Below are 17,113 nucleotides of genomic sequence, written 5' to 3'. Positions count from 1 at the left end.
CACAGTAGATATAGTTTATGTTCATTATAAACTATAAAACTCAACAAAACAGAAAATAAGTCAAAAATAAATCTGCAGCCTGAGGTAGAAACAAAGCTGAGATTTATAGTTGTTCTCACATGTGTCTGTAGATGGCGCTGTGTCATTTACAAACCATCACAGCAGCATTATATATTTCACTCCTGGAGCATTAGCATCATTGTTTATGAGAACATTCACTAAACTCTGAGATAAATCATTAGATTGATCATCAATAGTCTAGTCTCAGCCTAAACAAAATGTTCCCACGCTTTTAAACATCCACTTCCTGTCAAACTCAGACTTTTATTCCATTGTCTCAGAACTGATGTAATCACACTGATCAATACATCAAACACTTCCTGTTCTGTACTATACACACTCACACCACAGGGGGCGCCATGACAGGAGGAGGAACTTCTATTTATTTATTTCTCCTTTATTTGAATAAATATTCATTACAACAACAATTTAAAAAACTTGTATTAAGAAAATTCAAATGATCAGAGTGAGATTAACATGAATTGGAAAGAGAAAAAACAGATGAGTTAAATAATCATGAAAAATATGAATAAGATACATTAAAAACTAAACAAATGTCATATTCAGATTTCATGAAGAATAAAACTAGGAAAGTTCTTTGTAAAAAGTAAAGATTGTTTGGTTTTTGTGGATTAAAAAATGTTCAATAAAATGATCACATTTATTGATATTTTGTATTTGTTTATTGTTGCTCCAAATATAATATCTTTACTGAGCTAAAAGCTAAACACAGTTAGAACTAAAACTCTAACTGTTAAAAATAACTCACCAGGACTCGAACCTACAACCTTAGAATGATAAACATAATGTTAAGATTGTAAAGCTGTTGATGAAACAGTTTCTATTAAAATAGTTGTTTAGCTCAAGGATGGACACATGATCAACATTTGATTGATTATTATTACTGATCAATACTAGTCTGATACTGAGACATTATGAAGTACTAACAAAGATAATCAACATATGAAGCGTAGAGTAATCCATGGAGGACAGCTCAGTCAGAACATCTGACATCATCAATAGACTGGACAACGTCACAGCAAAGAACTAGAACACAGTGGACAATGTGGAAACATCTGGATCATCTGGACTTTGCTGATGATCTTGCTCAACTCTCTCACAGCCATCAACAAATGCCTGATACAACATAGGAACTAAACACCATCTCCAAGCAAGTGGGCCTGAGGATCCATCAAGGAAAGATCAAGATCCTAAAGATAAATGTAAATAACATCAGAACAATCAAGCTAGAAAACAACACCCGAGAAGATCTACAAACATGGAGGGACAGATGTTGATGTAAAGGCAAGCATTGGTAAAGCAAGGGCAGCGTATATACAACTCAAAAACATCTGGAGCTCAACCACCATTTCAACCAGCACTAAGATCAGACTGGTCAACTACAAGGTCAAGTCTGTGCTTTTAGATACGAGGAGGACTACAAAGGCTACCAGATGTTCATCAACAACTGTCTCCCAAGAATCCTGAAGATCCCATTAGCAACATCTCACTTTGGCAGAGGACTCGCCAGCTACCAGCGGAGGAAGAACTTTGGAAACGACGATGAGAATGGATCAGTCACACTCTGAGAAAACCTGAAACTAACATCACTAGGAAAGTCCTAACTTAAGACCCACAGGGTAGAAGGAAGAGAGGCAGACTGAGGAACACCTGGAGAAGGGACAAGAAGATTGATACCACCTGGCATCAAGTGGAGAAAACCACTCAGGATAGGAGAACATGGAGGACTGTAGTCCTACGCCCACTAGAGGTGCTAGGCTTAAGTACGTAGCTCATCAACACAGGAAAGAACAGAGTCTGTGTTTTATTTTGTTGCTGATTTGTGGACTTATCGTCATTTTGTGTATTTGTGTTGTGTATGTGTGTGTGTGTGTGTGTGTTTTAAAGTGTTTAGCTCATCTTCTTCTTTAGGTAAAATCCACCAAATTCAGGATAATTTCCTGCAAAGATTCACGTCAGTCACTCATAACGCTTCCATAGTTCAGTTAGTGGAACCAAAGCCGATCCAGTCCAGCTTATGCTCACAGACTGTGTTACCATAGCAACAGAGCCAGAGTAGAGGTTAGGTCTCTGGTTTGAATGCCTGGTCTCCATCAGTGAAGCTCCTCAGGGATTGGTTGAAAGCAGGAAACCACTTCCTGTCAGGTACCTGTGTACAGTATGTAGTTCTCATTCATGTAAACGGTGCATGTATCAAGGTTTGATGAGTTCTGCTCACTCTGAGTGTGATTAATCAGCCTGTCAGACCTGTGTGCTGCTCAGCCAGGCTTTAATTAATGATGACTGAGGTGATTTAATTAAAGACGACAGTGTAACACTGTAATGTCAGCTCGTTAAAGGTCACGTTGTTGACGTTACACACAAGGTTTGCTCTAAAATGCATGTTTTTAATTAGTCGTAAATGTCAGAGGCCGTAAGCGTCGCTAAGAATGAACGCTGACTTTTAGACAAACTGGAGATGTTTTTTACAACAGGTCAAGTTTCATGTTTCATCTTTTCTTCACCAGTGAAACCATTTGATGCTTCAGTCACGTTTAGATCTAAACCATAAAGCCCTTATAGCGAGGAGGCTAGGAGGCTAACCGCTAACGTCAGTCGGACATGTTTTACAAATGAATGAAACTGTCCAGGTTTCCCTGAAACCATGAACGCATCAAGTGGAACATGTTTATTTCAAGCAATTCCACTAATATTTGCTTTATCTGACAAAATCCACCAGTTTATGAAAGCTAATGAATTGTTAACATGGTGTCATTACGATCATTTTACTCACATGGAATCGTTACACACGAGAAAACCAAAGAGAAAAAAGAGAAAGAGATGAAAAGAGACCAAATAGCAATGGATTTAATTGGAAAAAGTTATTTCTTTTATTGTATATTTAATGATTATTTACTATTCTGTAAGACTTGAGGTTTTGTTTGTCATAGTTTTAATATATAGGAGATGTTTTATAAGATTTTGTATAATAAAGGAGACTGACTCGAGTCACCACTGATTTTAGATTATTTTTGAGTCTTTGTTATAAAAAGAGAAATAATTTTTTAAACCTTATGGACAATAACTTATTTATCTGCTATATTGTATTTTGCCGTTACAAGTAGATTCAAGAAAACGTGGAGTACTTTGAGTATGACTTTATTAGACATCTACTGTAAATATGGTGACCCTAGATAACAGTAGAAGAAGAAACATGCTCAGACTTTCAACATGAGCATAATTGATTTATTTACATTTGTTTAAACAATGTGATTCAATGTAGATCCTTTCTATGAAAAGGTAAGAAAACAGAGGTGGAGCGTTTCTTAAAGGCTTGTGTGTGTGTGTGTGTGTGTGTGTGTGTGTGTTTAGATCCATATTATAAGACATTCTCTATTCCAATCATCGTACACAGCAACGTTTGCATCGATCCAGACTATATTTACATTTCATTCATCTTGTAAAACTGCACACAGCAACATCACACATCCAAAACCAAACCAAGCAGTGATAACGTTAGCATGCGCAGGCCTGAAGGAAAACATTGTCAGTGTTCAGTGTTCATCACACGCTCCAATTCACCAACCATGAGTCATTAAATGGGAATTTGGAACAATTTAAACACCTTCAAGTAAACGTCAGTTCTTGTTGTTTTCTGATGTTTCAGTTTGGGAGAACCATTAGCATAAAGTGCTACGGCACTGGAAAGGTTATGGCAGTGGTTTCTCATCTCCAGATAACGGGAAATGGCCTGTTTTTGCAACTAACCAAGACCTGAACTCTGAATTTCACTCCTGTGCCGTCGTGTAAAAGTCCTCCAGGCGCCGAGGCACCAGGAGGAGGTTTTTCACGAGGAACCGAGTGCTGGTTGGATGAAAAACCTGGCCCTTTGATGCAACCCCTAACCACACTGGAAACGAGAAAACCTGCATCATTCAGAGAGAGGAACGGAGAGGATGGGCTCTCCCACAACTACTGAAACATCCAGGACTAATTCTGAACTGAAACAAACCGACATGGCTTTAAGAACAGAAACACAGTCACTTCTGTGTCTTTTCAAGCTCTGATTTATCTACATTTAGCACAAACATGCTTTCATTGGTTAGCGTTAGCTCATCATTGTTCAAATCTAATCAGTCCAAAAGTGTCAATAGAAACACACGTAGTTCTTAAGAAAATATGCAGTATGTCTATTGAAGCGTACAGTACTCCTTGTATTGCAGTATATGTAGAGATAACTATGTAGTGATACAAGTACTGAAGGTAGAAGTTCAACCAAATTAAACTTTGCTTTCTCAAAGTTATACAAGAAAAAAACATCAAAGATTAAGTAAAGATACATAAAGTATCATAAAGAACAAAACAAAGTCACGTTTGCTTACGATAATAATAATAATATAGAGAAGGAAATGATTAAATATGAGTCAGATGGGTTGTTCTGTGCATGCTCAGGTAACCTAAAACAGTTTATATCTGTATCTATCTATCTATCTGCTATCCACTGGTTCTGTCTGCAGGATGAGGAACTAAAGGTGTTGGCTTTGGCGCTGGCTCCTCTCCTGGTCTCCACTCTCCGGTCCGTGGCCCTCTCTCTACACCACGGTGCTGACGGACGGGTCGGACAGGTTGAGCTGGCCCGTGATGTCAGTGGGTGGGTACTGCTGCAGAGGTGAACACAGGAAGGGACACACGCCACAGGGTGAGAAACAGGAAGTGACCTGTCTGACCATAGCCAACCAAAGCCAAGCCACAATTTCTGCGCTGCTTCTGCTCCATCATGTTACCATGGTAACGGCCAATTCACTCAGACAAACTACTTCCTTACATCACTTTATAGACATAAAATAATGTAAATGCATTGATTATTTATTTGTTTGATGATGTTACGAACATATTGATCATTATTAGGTGGTAGAAGGTTGATAGATCAGCTTTAACTGCTAATGTACGCTGCAATAAAGGTTATCATCTATCTCCTAGCATTAGCTAATGGCTAACAGCACTGTGCTGACTCACCTTTACTCTAGATCAGGGACCAAAACCATGAGAATAAGTGTTTGTCTCTACAGTGTGTGTTTGATCTACTGAAATAAAACAATTATCACACACTTATCGTCTCTCTGAGTGTCTGACCAGGACGTCTGTTTCTAACCAATCAGCTTAGAGGACAGAATGTTCTGGTGCATCAGGCTCCTCCCACTCACAGCATCAACCATCAATACGATGATCGGAATATTTCACAACCTCCTTTGCTTTGTTTGATTTTAGGCTGATTTCAAACTCGCTCCTTTCCCTTCGTCTCCACGCTGAAGTGGGGGAGGGGCGAGGCCGTGCATGTGCTCCAGTTTCTATGGCAACAGTAATTTTGCTGTTGACAATGTTTTAACGGTTAGCAGTGAGCCACTTTTATCCTGAGGGCAACGCTGTTATTTAATCCCTATTGAATGAGTAATATATGAAACAGGCAGGGCTGGGGGCGGAGCCTCTCATCTCTAGCAGGTGTTATGTCAGCGCTGGAAAAGCCTGTTTTCTTATTTCATAACAACTGACTAATGATGGGTGTGTGACAGAAATAAATCTGTAACGTGTGAATCAGTATCTCTATCCAACTATTGGCTGGTTCTAATATTCATTTGAAGACATATGGTCTCTACTATCTAACCATTGTATCTACTGTATATCACCTCGTGGTGTGTGGTTCTACAACAAACATGAAGCCCAATATATACACAGTGATAAACATTGTATATTTATCACTCTATAATATAAATGCTATACCCTGTCAGTCACCCCCTAGTGGCTAGTTTTAGTGTGAATGTAGTCATTTGGTGGCAATTCTTAAAGAACTATTTGTTTTGAAGTCGAACTTTCTTGATATTTCGGACATTTTAAAATGAATTTTAGGACTTAATTTCTGTGAAAAGTAACATTTTATCTGAGTTTTGGTTGAGTTGAAAACAGCCAAGCAGCGACATCATTGTGGCATAGGCAGTAAAACCCAGTGCATGCTTGTTTTAGCATGTTTCTTACTTTGTTACAACTGTCTTGGGATAATGTTGTATTGTGGCTTAAATTTGAGTCTATAATGAAGCACTATTCATTGTGCCTCTAGTTTGAAGCAGACAGAGCTCTAATATATATATATATATATATACTGTATATATGTATATAACATCCAACTCTCAGAAGCTGTCAACATGTAATCAAGCATGCTGAAAGATGGACAAACATCCAGACTGAAAGGAAGTGTTTCAGAGTGGATGTTCCTCTCATTGACCATCAGTCACATCACCACAAGTCCTTGTGGCATCTACTAGGAAAGCTACGCTAACTAGCAGCAAACACTAACTGGGCTTACGTAGAATAAACCAGCAGAAAGAAAACAGTGGACCATCATAACGTGCTTATAGATCTACAGAGAGGATTCACACACTTTCTATTGGGTCTACATCTATGACAGCAGAAGTAACCGGCATGCTGGCAGAGGGAGAGAGGAGCAGTGTGGCATGTGGGTGAGGGACACTGACACTTAAGTCCATTGATATCCATTCATATTAAAAGAAAGAACATTGATATAAAATTAAAATAATGGTCAAAGACTGAAAATGACAGGTCGTCACGTTGGAACGTCCTTTAGGTTGAACTAGATCCTGGTTAGATTTTCATCTTCTCTCCCACAAAGCTACCAAAGAAGCCCCTCTGAGCTCGTATTCAGACACATGAACAATGTGGATCCTGTTCTTCTTCTGTCCAAACAGTTCAAAGGACGATTGCTTCAACTTGGAAACAGCCATGAAAAGAAAAGGACAGTTAACAAAGGAGAAAAAGAGAGAAAAGGGCATGAAATCAAATCACAGTTTGTGACACAAACACACACACACACACACATTCCTTTAAAACACACACACACACTACTGCTGTGCTGTCAGAGAGCAGCTAAGTAAGCTGTGAGGTCAGTGCTTTGTGCTGGTGAAGCGTAATCCCTGAAAGCCGTTGACCAGGTCGCTTCAGACACACTGAAGAAATGCAGAAACCCTGACGCTCTCATTGTGCTGCAAGTGAAGCCAAGCTTCCAAAGAGTAAAAAACATCACTTGGAAGAAAACAGAAGCTTTTGTTGGTCCTTGTAACACGGTGAGAGTCTAAGGAAGGGGCGTCAACCAGCAACCAACACACATTAATGACTTCATCTGAGCCAACGTTCATTAGTTGGTCGTTCCAAAGGTGGAAGACATTTTCACACAGGATTGTTTATGTTACAGCTTTTACAACTCAATGAGAACAGAGAACATTTCTCTATCTCCCACAATAGGCAAGAACAAAAAATACTGTGAAAACTCAAAAATACACAATCGTACATTTTCTCTCTTTGTATTCATTTTCATTGTCTGTTGTACAATTTTCTATCATTTTTTTGTTCATTTAAATTTTTTGGTTCATTTTCATTGTTGTTTTCTATTATTTTTCTGTAATTTTGAAGTTGTTTTGTGTATTTTTCCTATCATTTTGTGTCCTATGTCCAGTCCTGGAGAGATCCTGTCCTGCATGTTTTAGATGTTTCCTTGAATCTAATGATGGTGTCATTAATCAGGTACGGTGGATCAGGGAATGGAGCATCTAAAACAAGCAGGACAGGTTCTCTCTAGGAATGACATTGGATAAACTCTTGTTGTTGATTTAAAGACTAGCGTTGGATGTTGTCCTACTTCAATGAATCTTTCTACTAGAAGCTTTTTAAAGTAAGACATGTCAAAGCAGAACCACATTTAAAACCACCAAGACAACCGCCCTCCGTCCTGGACCACAGTTTGGACATCCCTGGTCTAAGGATTCCTAAGAAGCTGTGTTAGGCATTTGTAAACACACCCTGAAAAAGGCACACACAGTTTAGACCACGAGGACTGGAAACCAAAGGAGAGTTGATGACAAACAGCACGTGACAAAGCTCAAAGGAAAACGTATTCATTGAGCCATGAGACCTCAGAGACATTGATAAAAAGACAAACACAGTTGGTTGTTGGTCACAGGACTGGTCGTCACCTTGGGAAAGTGAGATTTAGCACATGCTCAACGAACCGAAAGCAAACAACGAACAGGAGAAAGCAGGATTGTGATAAATGTCAGGATCAAGCAGATCAAAAGAACCAATAGGACAGAGTTACGGATATATAAAAACCAACACACACACATTTACACCACAACTACCAGCACAAAACGGACACACTTGTTAGAATCCACGTCCAAACCAGAGGTGAGCAGGAAGAGCAGCCCAAGACAACACACCACTGGCAGACCGCTTGTTTTGTGCCCCCTCCTCCACAAGTCTCTCCCCCCAACAAAGCCCTAAAAAGCCTTTAGTCTGGACCTGACCCTGGTCTGACCTGAGCTCCTGTTCTGAGGCTAAATGTTGATGACGATGCATCGATGTTGATCGACGGTGACATGACGAGACACATGGCGGAGAGGCCGGCAAAGCCATGTGGAGATGAGTGAGTGGAACATGGAGCTCCTTCATAATATGGGCATGAGAGGCAGAGAGGACAGCGAGAGAAGAAGAAGAAGAAGAACAAGAAGAAGAACAAGAACAAGAAGAACAAGAACAAGAACAAGAACAAGAACAAGAACAAGAACAAGAACAAGAACAAGAACAAGAACAAGAAGAGGAAGAAGAAGAAGAAGAAGAAGAAGAAGAAGAAGAAGAAGAAGAAGAAGAACAAGAAGAAGAAGAAGAAGAAGAAGAAGAAGAAGAAGAAGAAGAAGAAGAAGAAGAAGAAGAACGCAGAGACAGAGGAGGAGCAGGAAAGAGACGGAGGAGTAATCAAAGGAGCGATGTTGCATCTTGGTCTCCTTACCGTGTCTTTGGAGGACCTACGTCTCTTGATGCTGGAGGCCAGGGTGGTACTGATGGACCTAAAAGAGGCTTTCTTTTTGGGGTCGGGCTCTGCTCTACCACTTTTCCTATCCTAAAATGAATATATGTAGAAACATTATTCATGTTCTGTGGATGGAGGGTGACGTACTCACCCATTAGATCTTATCCCCAACCCCCACCCAGATAGAAAACCTTTGTCTGATTGTCTGAATAACTAAGGAGGCCCTTGTATAGAATATAACTACAGTATTTGGAGATGTAAAATGTGAGGAAAGGGTAAAGAAATAGATCAAGCCGGTCAGATGAGGGAGTGAGAGTAGTCTGAGGGTGTTTGGCCTATAGCAGTTCTTTACAATAGCTTAGCCAATAGAAATGCACACGAATGAGGGATGACTAGCAAAGATGTCCGTGGGCGTGAAACCTATGTAATGACTCAGATTCTTCAAAAGCTTGAATATGATGTTAAATGAATGCAGTTTTTTCTTTTGGAAAATAACCTCAGTGCATTTGGATTTTGATACCAGCACCGAGCACAAAAACAAGGAGAACCTGAGAAAAGTCAACATCTGAGAAGACATTCTGGGATTGATCCACGACACATGGACACAAGAAGCAAACCTAGAGATCAGGTACCCAAGGTGACCTACTCAACAATCTCCACTGCTAACGTGGCTAGGCCTCCGAGTGTAAATAACTGTCTGTAAACAACAGTCTGTTCTTCATCTGTCTTGATGGGTAAATAAAGCATCAAACAAGTCTTTGCCTTCACCTCCTGCATTACAAACAGTCCAACACAGCGGCTACTAGCTTAGCCTTTGCTAACCTAGCTAAGGAACAACCTGCAGACAGTGAAATATCACAGTTATTAGCTATTAATGAACAGGGAAAGTCTTGTTAAAGAAACAGGGTTCAGTTGACTTGTTCCAGTACTTCAACATTTAAGAACAAAGCCAGAGTTGTTGGTTACGTGGAAACAATTTAAAGACTTACATTAGCATAGCTAGTTGCTGTGGTAACAGACCTGAATGTTATTTACACTTCAGTAAAGCAGGTAAAGTGTTGATGGAATGACTGGTGATGTCTACACTCATTCATAAACATCAAATTAATTTATGTTGCGTAGTTTTTCCTTTCCTGTAGCATAAATTTACAGAAGTATTAAACTGAATTTTTAGCACATCGTTACACCCTTAGTACCTGCTAATGTAGCTAGCTTAGCTCAGCCAACAGCATGCATTAGAAGTGCATTGGAAACACGTTGCTGGTATCAAAATCAAAATGTACATTCTACACCCACAGCTTTTGTTTCACTTCTAAAATTTGAAAACTTCTGCTAATTTCACTGCAATAGTTTGGGATCAACACGTTCTTCCGTGCTAACGTCACACATGGTTCCAACATGTTTGGCGTCTCGAGCAACAATTTAACACAAAAGCGAGTTGTAAATCATGTAATCATGTTCCAATCAAAGAGTATCTACATTCTACTCTGGTATCGTCACAAATGATGAATTTGGTGCCACCCCTCCCTCAAACAACGGGCCGCCCCTCAGCACAATAACTGAGTGTTTGTGTGCAAGATAGTAAAAATAAGAACTCAGATTAAGGTATTCTTACATCCTGAGTCTCTAGAGAGGAAGAGGGCTGCATTGGGGAGAAAAGAAAAATAAAATATTTTTATTCTTTGTTATTACTTTAAAGATCCATAAGCAAAAAGTGAAGGGAACCAAAATAAAAGCGGATAGGAGAACTGAAACATAGGCTAGCAAAGCAAACATCCACATCCAAAGCCAGGCAGGTATCAATGGATGCCAATAAAAAAGCATATAAAAGAGGGAAAACAACAGCGAGGCCCATTTAGAGTCATTATACCCACACAGGTATAATGGAAATTCACCCCACACACAAGGCAATGGGATGAATGAAGAGCAATAAAGTGTGAAGGAATGATTAGCTACTAGCAAATTAAAATGCTAATCAAAGAAAAGCTACCAGTGTGTTATCTGAGGATGGAAGGATGGAGGATGAACAGTGGTTGCAGAGGGATACCCTGGGGGGTGGGGGGTGAATTTCTATTTTATGGATGGAAGGCAATAATCAAGAAGGGGGAACATAGATTAAACAGAACACAAAACAAAAACAAAGAGCGTGACAAATCAGTTGTGGCCAACACGGGGCCAATGGTGCACCTTCCTTTGTCCCCGGATCACAAAGACTGGGTACATTAGTTGCACCCGTACCCACACAGGTTCTCCCCCCAACCCCCCGACCAAGGAAAAGAGGACACAAATCAGTCAGACCACTCTGTACAGTTACTTTCCTGTTGGAAGATGAAACTTTAGGTTAGTCAGAGGATGACACTGTAAACCCCTGAACACCAGAACCCCTCCATTTATTCTGTGTTAATAACTCTTACTTATCACTGTTAAAGCAGAAAACACAAGTATTGGATTACAGATATCTAACCATAAATGTTGGTACGTACAGAGGAACATGAATGTGACTACATACTGTATATCTAACCAAGCATTATGTCAGAAACAAAGCCAGATAATGTTTGTTGGTTTGATGGTCAGTCAGTTGACTCTCTGGTTGGTTAGCTGGTTTAGCTAATCCGTCTACATATACGTATCTAACCAAATGTGTTTGTAAACAAAGTGAGATAAATGTTGGTTAGTGGGTTGACATATGTCAAACCTAATGTTGTGTCTGAAACCAATAGAGATAATGTTGGTTGGTTATCTTTTATGGTTGGATGATTGGTTGGTTGGTTGGTTGGTTGACCTAGCCCTAGCCCTAACCATGACTGTTAGCTTTGAGAATATGGAATTATTGCTGATATTTAGATTGATACCCCCTCCCCCAGCCAACCTCCCACCCAACCCTTCCTACATGCCTTGTCTCGAGTTGTTTGACTGTGTCATGCTTACATTTATGTTTGCAGAGGCGGTTTTTTTCCTGGTTTCACACTGTTTTCTCTGTTTAGGGAAATCAGTTTCAAACTGGCAGTTTTTTTTTCCCCTCACCCCTCCTCTCCTCCTGTTATTGATCCCTTTTTCACCTAAATATGTGGGCGCCGCAAATGGCTGCTCCGGTGTGTTGATGTGTCTCCTTTCACTGCAACTACCTAGTCAAATTCCTCGTATTGTTCTAAACTGTACCTGGTCAATAAAGCTGATTCTGATTCTGATTCTGATTCTGATTGTGATGACTGAATAATGTGAAGAGTAAACAACCCAAACCTACTCATGGCACAGAGTGACACGTAACACATGTTTGAGAAGTGAACGCCTGCAGGGAGTCAGACGTGCACGTCACTACACGTTACTCTCCTGCACACAGAGCCATTATGTAGTTTGTGTAATTATTATTATGTGTCTACTAGTGATGAAACAATCTTCTGTATTTTACCAAACCGTTCAATACGTCCTGTTCGGTTCAATACACAACGGCAAACAACGGTATTCTGGGTACGTTTCCCGTCACTAAACTTAGTGCAGCCTTCCATGCTGTGATCTTCTCAGAGCAGAGACATGAGAGCAGCACATTGTTCAGGATCAGTTCCATGTGCTGCTCATGCTGCCTTCAGAGCCAATCAGAACGTCCCTCAATTTCCTACTGGCTCCTGGGAAACTCCCTCCGCTGTCAGAACATTGTGTTTGTGGTGCGGAGAAACCTGTTAACCTACATTCTGCTGCTCATTCGTACGACTCCTCACCAACCGTCCACGTTTCACCGGCATTCCTCCGCCTTTTGACTGGAGAGGTGCCGACAACAGTCCACAGCCAGCCCGGGAACTGGCGTGGATCCTGCTGCATGTGTGTCAGACTGGAGCTGCAGGAGCCTGTAGTCTATAGAAAAACTGTGATGCTTACCGAACCGTAGGAAAACTGTACCGTTGCATCCCTAGTGTCTACACAAGCTCAGGTTCAGCATTACTTCACCATCATGACGGTTAGCATTATTTCACAATTATGACGGTTAGCGCTGGAGCGAGTGAAGCGCGTGTGTTTTAGCGCTGAGGCTGACAGCGACAGCCAATGAACAGAACAAGCTCACATGAGCCGTGTTTGTGCAGCGATGCAGAAGAATCAGCCTCATCACTGCAGTGGAGTGTTGACATTACACCACCCTCCCCCCACCCACTCCTTCTGAGCCCCAGCGCTGCATGCATCACCTGCAGTGTGTGTGACCACAGGACACACACACTGATCTACACACACTGATCTACACACACACTGATCTACACACACACTGATCTACACACACACTGATCTACACACACACTGATCTACACACACACACTGATCTACACACACACACTGATCTACACACACACACTGATCTACACACACACTGATCTACACACACACACTGATCTACACACACACTGATCTACACACACACACTGATCTACACACACACTGATCTACACACACTGATCTACACACAGGCAGTGTACCTTCCTCAGCCCTGTTTCACATCAGCAGGGCAGTGATTGGCTGTGATTGGCTGTGATTGGCTGTGATTGGCTGTGATTGGCTGTGATTGGCAGTGATTGGCTGTGATTGGCCAATCAGCCTCACTAACTCAATATGTTCCCAGGAGCCAATCAGGCACTGATTTTGTGCTCCTTTATCAGAATAATCTGTTGTTATTCTTTAATGAATTGTTTTAGATGATCAAAGGTAAATGTGTATCTAAGGGTTAGGGTTAAACAGGTACATGTCAAACATGTATTAATGACTTATTCGGCTGTAATGAAATAACTTAATGATTTAACTTTGACTTGAACCGATCAATCTATCAGTTATCAAATATTTAAAGGTTAAAGTTTTGAGATTGATTCAGGTAAACAAACTGTTTTATATAAAAAGCTTTAATGATGAAGCTGTAACTCTTTTTTCAATGAATCACTAAACTCACCGTGTGTTAAAAGTAGATGGTTCAGCTATCAAGCTTAAAAACTATTTAGACAGTAAAGCCGTATGAAGGAAGCATAGTATTTGACCAGTGTGCATGTGTTCATAGAAAGAGCAAACATCCATGTTCACAGAGCACGGTGATGGTGATTCATCTGCTACCATCACATCTCAGACCAACACGCTTTGATATTTGAGGGAACAGACTGTTTTTTAACGTGACGCCTGGTTAAGCAGCCGCTGTAGCGTGAGGTACATATGAAGAGCACCTGGTCTCTGCTGTGTCACCATGCAGGGCATCGGTTTCACCCTTTACGGTCCGTAAGTAGACGTGTAGACGCACAAACCAATGATGGCATTGTCAAAGTGCACCAATCAAAGGGTATGATTGTTTTCAACGTCTGGTAGGGCAACATTTCTAATTCTGGATCATCTCTGAGCTACTGGTTAGTGCCTTCAGGAGAAGTTGAGGTAGTTCTAACACAGTGTTATTACAACAGACAGAAAAGAAAAACCAGCAATCACTGCTGCACGGGGGGTGTCCAAACTCAGAGAGAGACCTTCTAAAACATGAAAGAACATGGTCATCAAAGACCGAGTTTGGACACCCCTGACCTAGAGGAAGGAGAAAGACTAGGACTTAGTAACACCTGCAGAGAAGCACAGAAGGACTGAGACATGATGACCTACGAAAACTCTCCTACCTGCAAGTTCTTCCTCCAAACGTTGACGGCCGCAAAGGCCAGCTGCATCTGCTTCCTGCGGGCGTCTTTATGTCTCTTGTAGGCGATTTCAATGAAGATGAGGAAGATTCCTGCTGCGATGCCTCCAGCGACTAGCATGAAGACACCTGTGGGCGGGGCAAGGAGGAGGAAGAGGAGACAACACAGAACAGAAGATGTGGCCGTGAGATTCCTGGTCTGTGGGAGCATGAACACGTGTGGTCATGCTGTGGTCAGTAGCCCCCTGTGGACCACACGCTCATGATACAAACACACACTGCCACTGCACACCTTACGACACTTCCACCAGCACCCACGTTTACACGGAAATTATTTTAGTTTTTTTTGTAAAGGTATTGGACAAAAAAGGGCTACAGTACCTCACCACTGCAGTTTTTGTCCAATCACTTTTAACGCTCTCTCTCTACGCCATATAGACCATACCTGCCATGTTTTCAAAGGTGAGTGTGGCTGGGGCATTGCTCCTCGAGTCACACTCCTGGTATCTCACCCAGGTTTTATCTAGGTCTTCCATGAAGCCATTCTCGTGAGAACTGCAAGGGGTTGGGGGTGTTGGGGGGAGAAGTGACACAGTTACAACAGGGAAGGAAAAAATAAAAGATCAACCGCTCGAGCCGCTCACTCCCAGAAAGCAACACAAATGAAAGAGCTAGACAGGTGCAGTGGACGAACAGAACAAAGAGGGGAGCTATACAGAGATGTGACATAAGGCAATGTCTCGATGGCTAAAGGAGGTCAGAGCCAGACCACAAAGAATCAACCCAAAAGAAGTCATAGGAGTAATGCAGCTTTGGCTGGGACAGACCTGAGAATGGCCAGGGACACATTCTGTTTCCAGGGGCTGTCCTTGCGCATGCCTATGCCAAAGCCCGAACGGAAAAACAGCTCTCCCGTGGTCACCAGGTCGCACTTCTGCGAGGCTTCAAACTCCAGCACCGCAGAGTCCCAGATGAAAGCATGCAGCTTGCTGTGGGTGGGAGGGGGCGGGTTCAGGTGGGAGGAGGGAGGGAGGAAGGAGGAGGGGAAGGAGGGGGTTACGGTGCAACAGTACAATGATTTACAAACACATTTACGGCTCCCATCCCATCTCTTTCAGCCGCTCTCTCACACACCAACATCGTGTGTGTCATTCAGCGATTACCAGCACATCTCTACCGCTTCTTATGTTCCAAATGAAATCCAACGGCAGAGGGATGAGGGCACGTCCCCCATCAATCTCAAAGGTGTTGGTCTGGGTACAACCTGAAAAAGGTTCTGCTCCACTCAACATTAGCCCGAGCTCACGCTGCAGTGATCGCTGACCCTATGATGTCTGGGATCAGGAAGCTGGGCCTGAACCAGAGGGAGCGTCGCAGTAACACCTGCCACTTCCCGTCTGCTTCAGAGGTCCAGGTCCCGTGTACCCTCCCCCACGCTAACTGCACTGGCCCTGGGTCTGAAAAGGAAACAGCCGGCCGACGCGCCGCTGTCAGCGCGGCCTGGCCGAGACTCACTTGTCACGCACGGCCTGGATGGCCTCTGCGGCACTTTCATAGTTGTGCTTCTCCATGTGTCGGTACATTGTGCTGAGCTCCACCTGCCGCCTGAAGTAGATGTCCACGGAGCTCTGCTTGACTGTGGCGTAGATGAATTTGTCTGATGGGTTTCTCAGCTTTGCAGGGAGACAAACAAAGAGGCACAGAACGTTTAGTAATAGATGTGAAGTCTACTGTCTTATTGTCATATGATGTTATATTATTTAACTAACTACATTCAGCAGTTTTTATCCTCAAACTCAAAATGAATGACAAACAGTTAAAGACCTGATTTACTAAAATACATTTAAAAAAAAAGCAGTGTGGTGTAATAGTTAATGAAGCGGGCTGTCATCAGAGGATCGTTGGTTCTAATCCAACCTGGTCCATCACTGGAGGATGTTGAACAAGTCCCTTGACCCTAACTGCTTGTGTTAAAATAAATTGTAGAATTGTAGCAGAGAAGATGGCATTTTTGACATCTGTGCAGCCATCTGTGAGTAAACCTGTTAACGCCTGCCTGTTAAACATTTCATTCTACACAAAATAGTCCCTGCAATTAATTCATATTTTTAGTAAATCATATTTCATGTGCTAACATGATCTATTTGCATCTGCTACTACAACATTTAGCAAGATTTCGAGATGCTGTGAAGTTTGAATGCTGCACATTTTTAGTAAAATAGGCCCAAACAATTAAAATCAAACTGTGGGAAATATTATTTCTACCTAATGTTAGAAACGGGAATACACTGCACTCTGCTGCAATAATAGTTGGCCTTCAAAATAAAAGATTGTATTGTTTTTGCAGGGAAAAATGGCTCATGACCCACAGAAAACAGATCAGTTTTAGGTGCTAACCTCTGATTAAGTGATCAAATATAATCATAATTCAATCTATTTTTCATTTAAAAACTACAGACTGGTTGATGGAGGTGACAGCAGAGCTGCCGTCCCAGGATCACCCACCCTTGGGTCGTTGATGCCAGTGATCCGCTCCTCGG

General features: G+C 41.7%; 1 protein-coding gene across 4 annotated transcripts in view; it reads right to left on the bottom strand.

The window, feature by feature from the left end:
* Positions 1 to 3,284: 3,284 nt before the first annotated feature.
* LOC114472832 (glutamate receptor ionotropic, NMDA 1) overlaps positions 3,285 to 17,113 on the bottom strand; it is a 59,309-nt gene continuing 45,480 nt past the window's right edge. For 2 of the 4 annotated variants that reach the window (XM_028462097.1, XM_028462098.1), the window contains 8 exons: positions 17,079 to 17,113; positions 16,089 to 16,246; positions 15,401 to 15,562; positions 15,019 to 15,128; positions 14,557 to 14,702; positions 10,548 to 10,574; positions 8,912 to 9,022; positions 3,285 to 4,721 (listed from right to left, as the gene is read on the bottom strand). The exon at positions 17,079 to 17,113 is cut by the window's right edge and continues 114 nt beyond it. In XM_028462097.1, coding sequence (XP_028317898.1) covers positions 4,653 to 4,721; positions 8,912 to 9,022; positions 10,548 to 10,574; positions 14,557 to 14,702; positions 15,019 to 15,128; positions 15,401 to 15,562; positions 16,089 to 16,246; positions 17,079 to 17,113 — 818 coding nt within the window. In that variant the 3' untranslated portion in view covers positions 3,285 to 4,652. The remainder of the gene's footprint in view (positions 4,722 to 8,911; positions 9,023 to 10,547; positions 10,575 to 14,556; positions 14,703 to 15,018; positions 15,129 to 15,400; positions 15,563 to 16,088; positions 16,247 to 17,078) is intronic. The other 2 variants (XM_028462099.1, XM_028462100.1) reach the window with 1 other exon arrangement.

The sequence above is a fragment of the Gouania willdenowi genome, chromosome 12 (assembly GCF_900634775.1).
Source record: "Gouania willdenowi chromosome 12, fGouWil2.1, whole genome shotgun sequence".
NCBI classification, from domain to species: Eukaryota; Metazoa; Chordata; class Actinopteri; order Blenniiformes; family Gobiesocidae; genus Gouania; species Gouania willdenowi.
The sequence above is the reverse complement of the archived record's forward strand: the minus strand, read 5'-3'. Positions and strand labels throughout refer to the sequence as shown.